At 44.5% G+C, this 7500-nt stretch overlaps 1 protein-coding gene across 1 annotated transcript in view; it reads right to left on the bottom strand.

Annotated features, from left to right (window-relative positions):
* Window positions 1–3206, bottom strand: part of gpr26 (G protein-coupled receptor 26) — a 17427-nt gene extending 14221 nt beyond the window's left edge. The window contains exons 1-2 of the mRNA XM_060889409.1: window positions 2457–3206; window positions 324–437 (exon numbers count right to left, since the gene is read on the bottom strand). Of these exons, the coding sequence (XP_060745392.1) occupies window positions 324–437; window positions 2457–3121 (779 nt within the window). The 5' untranslated portion in view covers window positions 3122–3206. The remainder of the gene's footprint in view (window positions 1–323; window positions 438–2456) is intronic.
* Between the last annotated feature and the right edge of the window lie 4294 nt (window positions 3207–7500).

Here is a 7500-nt window from a genome sequence, read left to right as displayed (position 1 = left end):
GTATGTGTGTGTGTATGTGTGTATGTGTGTGTGTGTGGATGTGTGTATGTGTGTGTGTGTGGATGTGTGTGTGTGTGTGTGTGTATGTGTGTATGTGTGTGTGTATGTGTGTATGTGTGTGTGTGTATGTGTGTGTATGTGTGGATGTGTGTGTGTGTGTGTGTGGATGTGTGTATGTGTGTGTGTGTATGTGTGTATGTGTGTGTATGTGTGTGTGTGTGGATGTGTGTGTGTGTGTGTGTGTGTGTGTGTGGATGTGTGTATGTGTGTGTGTATGTGTGTATGTGTGTGTGTGTATGTGTGTATGTGTGTGTGGCTCTCACCTTGTGATTACATAGGGTGTGAAGCAAAGCACAAATGTGCCAATGAACGTGCTGATCTTTCTGGCTGCTCGCTGCCGTCGCCTCCTCTGTTCCTCCAGGCATCGCTGTCGAACACTGCAACACCAGAGATGTGTTAGTGTGTGTGTTTGTGTGTGTGTATGGTGTCTGGGGGGAGCCGTGGGGGTTCGATTGGGGAAAGTAACATGAAATATGCTTCATAATTCCCCAGAAATTTAAAAGCATATCTGCACTTTGTTAATATTAATACGAGATTAATCTGAGGCTTTTATTTATTCGGATTATTCACATTTTATTTAAGTTATTTAGTCAGAGCTGCATGGATACTGAGAACTGATAGTTCAGCAGTATCACTATCAGTACTCAGTACTCCGATACTAACATCCAGTAGCAGGCGATGCTGCGTGACGTGACTTTGTTGGAAGTTGTTGCGTTAATGAACAGATTATACGAATGGATTAAGTATTAACTCTGATTAAGATTAACATCAATCAGGTGTTTAAACAGTGCGATTAATAGAGAGCATGACGACGGCTAAACCGCGAGCGTAAGGCAAGAGCGGCTAACACGAGATTATCGTGAGGTGCTGTGAAATGCAAGCACAAAATATTTGTGAGAGTGAAGATTAAAGAGTGTAGCGAGCATGCGGAGAAGCGTGAGAGCACTTCACTTCAGCGAGCACTGAGACATTCATCAGTCCAATACACATCATTAATCCCTAGGCTCACTGCCGCGTCCTTCGGCTTCTCTATTAAAGATAAAAGCTTAACAACACGCTGACTGATTAATACACAGGAAATAAGTTGCTCATTTCAATATGGACCAGGAACAAAAAACATGTCTGAGTCTGAGTGAAAATAAATGTTCTAAAAGCGTCAAACTGCTTCAGCTGTGAAGGTTTCAGACGAGTTTATACACTTTCTCTGTGTTAAATAAATAATATATGTTGGAATCCGGCGGTCTGGAGATAGAGATGCTTTTAGTAAGCCTGTGTGCTGCAGTTGAAAGCATGAAGGCTGATATTGTGTGCAGCTCTCCTCCTTTTCGCCTCGGGTCGCTGACCTCATAAAGAAGAGCCATTTTAACGGGGCTTTAAACGGCGGCCGCGAAAAGGGAAGCGTGTTCACTGGAGTGAGATACAGCTAAACACACACTGCACTCTCACTGCTCACTGCTGAACATCTAAACAACACTTTCATACTTATACTACGTGATTACTGAGATTCGTTTTAGTTTTGTTCAGTATTGTGATGAGGAGTGTGTGCAGCCATTCCTCCATTTTCAGTAGCGCTTATCCTATAAAGGGTCGTCTGGAGGGGGAACAGGGGGGGAGTCTGGAGTCAATCCCAGGGGACTCTGTGCTCAAGGCACCATGGGGACACCATGAACAGGGCACAATCTCTCTCTCTCATACAGACACACACACACAAACACACACAGACACACACACACAGACACACACAGACACACACACACAGACACACACAGACACACACACACAGACATACACAGACACACACACGGACACACACACACAGACACACACATACACACACACAGACACACACAGACACACCCACAGACACACACAGACACATACAGACACACACAGACACACACACACAGATGCACACAGACACACACACAGACACACACAGACACACCCACAGACACACACACACACAGATGCACACAGACACACACACACAGACACACACACAGACACACACACACAGTAAGGACAATTCAGAGAAGCCACCGAACCTACAACACACGTCTTGTAAATGTAGAACACAGTGAACACTCCACAGTCACATTGAGTGTAAACCTCACAGAAAAGTCACCTGTAATGTGTAACATAGTTTTATAAGTATATACCTTTTATACCTTTTATACCTTTTATACGTTTATACCTGATTCTTTTTCACACAATTCATTTATTTCTATAAATTATGTGTTGTGTAGATTATACTGTACAAAGGTCACGCACTTTCTTCACACTGCTCTTGCACTACACGGCTGGAATAAAACGGGCTCGTTATGGGTTCGTTGGATGGTTAATGATTATTTTAACCCTAACTGAACATTTTGCAGTGGTGTGCACGTGCCTCTTACCTGGGGTGAATGTCCACGAGCAGCACGAGGGTCTGCATGGTGATCACGTCAATGCGCTTGCAGTGGAAGCGCGCGACTCGGAGAACTTTGAGGTAGGCGACGCACAGCACCACGAGCGACAGCAGGAAAGTGAGCGCGTGGAAGGCCACCGTGAACGCGGCGAACGGAACGCTGGAGGTGGAGGTGGAACGCATCGTGCACGACGCGTAGAGGCTGTGGTAGCCGAGCCAGGAGAGGCACGCTGCGGCCGCCGCGAAGCACGCGGAGTGCGCCCACGCGTAGGTGAGCGCCAGCATGGCATCCCGGTGGCGCATCCTGGAGCGGTAGCTAAGAGGGAAGACCACCGCCATCCAGCCGTCCACGCTAAGCGCGGCCACGGTGAGCATGGCGTTGGCGCTCAGAAAAGTCTCGAGGAAGGCGGCCGCGCGACACAGCCCGTTACCTCCCGGCTCCTCGTGGCCTGCGAGCGCCAGCAACGTGAGAGGCATGTTGGTGACGGTAAGCAGCAGGTTGCACGTGGCCAGGTTGAGCGTGAAAAGGCCCGCCGCGCGCTTCCTGATCTCGGGGCTGCACGCAAAGCAGATCAGCACGAGCGCGTTGGACAGCAGCGAGACCGCGAGGACAGCGAGCACCGCGATGCACGCGAGCACGTCTGCCAAGTTCATGACGCCACTCAGAAGTCAGAGCAGGTGAGCCTGATGCTTTCCACTGCGAAACGGTGTGAGGGCATTTTGTATCAGGCACGAGGCAGCTCGCTGCAGAACGGCAGCACACACGGTGGCATCACAGTGCTTACTGACCTCATAGGTGGCATCACACATTTTGTCACATCTGTCACAGAATGGCATCAAACCGGTCTTCTTCTCATGACGGCATCACACAGTGGCATTACCAGGATGACATCACACTGCTCGTTAGGAAACTACTTTACGTTGTTCACTCCGAGTTTAGGCGTCATGCAGGAAGTCATCATACGCAATGTCACTGTAAAATGGCATCAGACTTCATGTCAGTGGCAGCAGGCTGTTCTTCACAGGATGGCATCACGCTCTTTACTGCGTCCACGGCATGATGCAGGTTTGGGATTGAGATCACAGGAAGACATGACGCTGTGTTCAAGATGCAGCTTCCTCCAGGCGCGTGTATCCGAGACGCATCTCTCTCTTCCTCTTCTCTCCTTTCCACTTATCCATCATTAGGACTTCAACCCTTTAAAGATTTGTATTTACTCCACAATTCTATCGAGTTCCCGTATAAACCCCGTACATGTACTCTTCCTCTCACGTGAATCTACACGTCTGGGCACTTTTCCCTCCCAGTTGACCCCCGGTCAGTGATGCGCGCGCGAGACTTGTGTAAAAATATCCCACATTTTTGTCAGACACCAGATTAAATCCGCAGTTCTGTCGGTTTCGTTTTGTCTGTTTTTTTAGATGAATAAATGCTGTTTTTTTCTTCTTCTCTACTATCTGCGTTGTACCGGTGATCTCGTGTGGAGGAGATAAAGCGCGAGCGCACAGAGCTCACTGATGCACGCGCTCTTGCACTCCCGTTAGTGAAGATGGGGGAATCGAAACAGAATCGGTTCTGTTTTGTGAACGACTCATTTCGAAGAGTCAATCGTTTTAGCCTCGATTTCTTGGTTTATTTTAATTCAGTAGTAAGCAGCACATTTCTAACACCTAAGGGTTTTTTTTTCTTTACAAAGTAACATAAAAACAACACGACAAAAGACATTTTTTTATAAAGTAAAAGAATATTGTATAAAATAAAAAGTTATATGTGATGATTTATGCGTATTTATTATAAATAAAGCCGTGCGTAAAAGAAACGAATCGTCTAAAATAAAGGAATCAGATGTAAATAAATCGAATCATGAAATGAACGAATCGTGTCTGAAAAGAATCACCCGTGAAAGTAAATGAATCACTTTTTTAAAAATCAAACAAAAACATCACGTGTGGAAATAAATGAATCATTAAAACACTGCATATTAATCTAATGCAAAATAAATGAGAACTGTGAACAAAAGAAAAAGAAATGAATCACATGTAAAAAAAAGAATCATGATCATAGTGATAATGAAGAACAGTGAAAGTGTTGCATGGGAAAACGAATATCATGCCATAAGTAAATGTCATGAATAATGTTAAAATAAAAAAAAAGAATTCTTAACATTCAGCTTAACATTCAGCTTAACATTCATTCATTCCTTCTACCACTTATCCGAACTACCTCGGGTCACGGGGAGCCTGTGCCTATCTCAGGCGTCATCGGGCATCAAGGCAGGATACACTCTGGACGGAGTGCCAACCCATCACAGGGCACACACACACACACACACACTCTCATTCACTCACACACTCACACACTAGGGACAATTTTCCAGAGATGCCAATCAACCTACCATGCATGTCTTTGTACCGGGGGAGGAAACCGGAGTACCCGGAGGAAACCCCCGAGGCACGGGGAGAACATGCAAACTCCACACACACAAGGTGGAGGCGGGAATCGAACCCCCAACCCTGGAGGTGTGAAGCGAATGTGCTAACCACTAAGCCACCGTGACCCCCATTCAGCTTAACATTCATATTTAAAAGAATCAGGTGTTAATTATATTCATTACTTTTCTGTAACATATGGAAGAGTGTCCTGAATCTTCCTGTAGACCAGCGGTGTCCAATCTTATCCACAAAGGGCCGGTGTGGGTGCAGGTATTTATTCTAATCAGTGGTGTACTCGGGGCCATACGCACGTATATGGAGTATGCTTACTTTTTCCCCTGGGCTGTTTGCATATAACGACTTCTATGGCTTAATATTAGCGTATACCCTCAGTATGAGAAGGAGCACCATCCTGCTGAAGAATTTGCCCTCTCCTGTGGTATGTAATGGGCAGCAAGAATGTCTTGATACCTCAGGCTGTTGATGTTGCCATCCACTCTGCAGATCTCTCGCATGCCCCCACACTGAATGTAACCCCAAACCATCATTTTTTCCTCCACCAAACTTCCTGTTTTCTGTGTGAATCTTGGGTCCATGCGGGTTCCAATAGGTCTTCTGCAGTATTTGTGATGATCGGGTTGCAGTTCAATAGACGATTCATCAGAAAAATCAACCTTATGCCACTTTTCCACAGTCCATGTTACAACAGATAGAAAAAATGTTTGGAACATACTGTAACTGAACAAACAATGCATAATTGAATGACAAAATAGTTTTTATATAAGTGTATGAGTGCATTATGGTAGAGCATTACGTTAGCTTCGCAAAGGTTGTGGGTTCGATTCCCAGGGAACACAGATACTGTATGTAACTCAAATGCACTGTGAGTTTCTTTGGATAAAAGTGTCTGCTAAAGGCATTAATGTTAATGTCATGTAAGTACAAATATTGAATTCTGTGTGTTGTTTTTGCTTTTCTTTTTTTGGCAGCTTGGCAGGGAACAGGGGGTTTAAGAGGTGGGTTGGGGTAGTAGTATACCACTTTTTTTTTGAGGACTACACCACTGATTCCAACCAAGCAGAAGCCACACCAGAGTCTACTAAAAGCCAGGAACAACTGATTAAACAGGTGGAATCAGGTGTGGCTTCTAACCTGCACCCACACCGGCCCACAGCCCACAGCCTCTCTAAACATCTTTAACCAAACTCGTTATATCTGATACAGACAAGCCGTGAAATGGGCTTTAAAAAGCTCTTCATTTATAGCTTAAAACAATAACAAGCGATGGGATTGATGTTGACTTTATTCCAGCAGCCTCTGCCAGGACAACTTGGCTCTGCTCTGTGAGAAAAAGAGCCTGGACACCACAAAGACATGAAGGCAGGACACAGGACTTTAAACAACAGTGTTGTGAACTCATCCATGCTTTATAACACATTCATATGATTACGTTGTTATGATTTAATGTTCTACAGATTGACTGTTAGTTATGTTACTTCAGTAGCTACGGTGCAGGGAGGTTAAAGTCAATCACAACAGCTAATGTTAAAGCTCCTGTAGCCATGCTAGCATAAATTAGCATTACTGTTATAAACATATAAACATAACATTACTCAAAGTCTCATTTGTCAGGATTTTAAACAAACAGTCACCTTCAAACCCCATCATTAAAAAATGGTTTATTAGATTTCATTAGCAGCTGTTTTTCTGTTCAACAATTAACAAAGCTAGCTAGCTTATCAGCTGAAACTAGCATAATGCAGGTTCCGTTAGCTACAGTACATTGCAATGACTTTAGATGATCTCCAAGCAAATAAATATGACTAATTATAATCCATGTCTAAAATTAGTCATGAAATTTGACATTAAATCCCAAAAATGCTAGCTAACGTATCAAGATTTGAAATGTTTAAGTTAGAAGGATGTAGTTAGTGCAGGATATTAGCTAGTTAGACTTTTTCTGCAAGATTGAGTTAGGAAAGCTAATAAAGTAGCCAGAAAGTACAATAGAGAATAACGAAAGGATGAAACATGGACTTTAGGAACAGGCTTTGATTTATCGAGACACTGCTGCCTGAGTCACCTCAGACTTGCTCATTGGGGATAAATACAAACATTCAAATATATCTAATATTAATCTGGAATTTTGTATTGTATTAATTTTTATATGGGGGGTCACGGTGGCTTAGTGGTTAGCACGTTCGCCTCACACCTCCAGGGTTGGGGGTTCGATTCCCGCCTCCACCTTGTGTGTGTGGAGTTTGCATGTTCTCCCCGTGCCTCGGGGGTTTCCTCCGGGTACTCCGGTTTCCTCCCCCGGTCCAAAGACATGCATGGTAGGTTGATTGGCATCTCTGGAAAATTGTCCGTAGTGTGTGAGTGTGTGAGTGAATGAGAGTGTGTGTGTGTGCCCTGCGATGGGTTGGCACTCCGTCCAGGGTGTATCCTGCCTTGATGCCTGGTGACGCCTGAGATAGGCACAGGCTCCCCATGACCCGAGGTAGTTCGGATAAGTGGTAGAAAATGAATGAGTGAGAGAATCTTTATATTATTCTTTATAATAACCTTTTGTTCTATGTTTATGTTCTGTAAAGCTGCTT

The sequence above is a fragment of the Tachysurus vachellii genome, chromosome 2 (genome assembly GCF_030014155.1).
Source record: "Tachysurus vachellii isolate PV-2020 chromosome 2, HZAU_Pvac_v1, whole genome shotgun sequence".
Taxonomy (NCBI): Eukaryota; Metazoa; Chordata; class Actinopteri; order Siluriformes; family Bagridae; genus Tachysurus; species Tachysurus vachellii.
The sequence above is the reverse complement of the archived record's forward strand: the minus strand, read 5'-3'. Positions and strand labels throughout refer to the sequence as shown.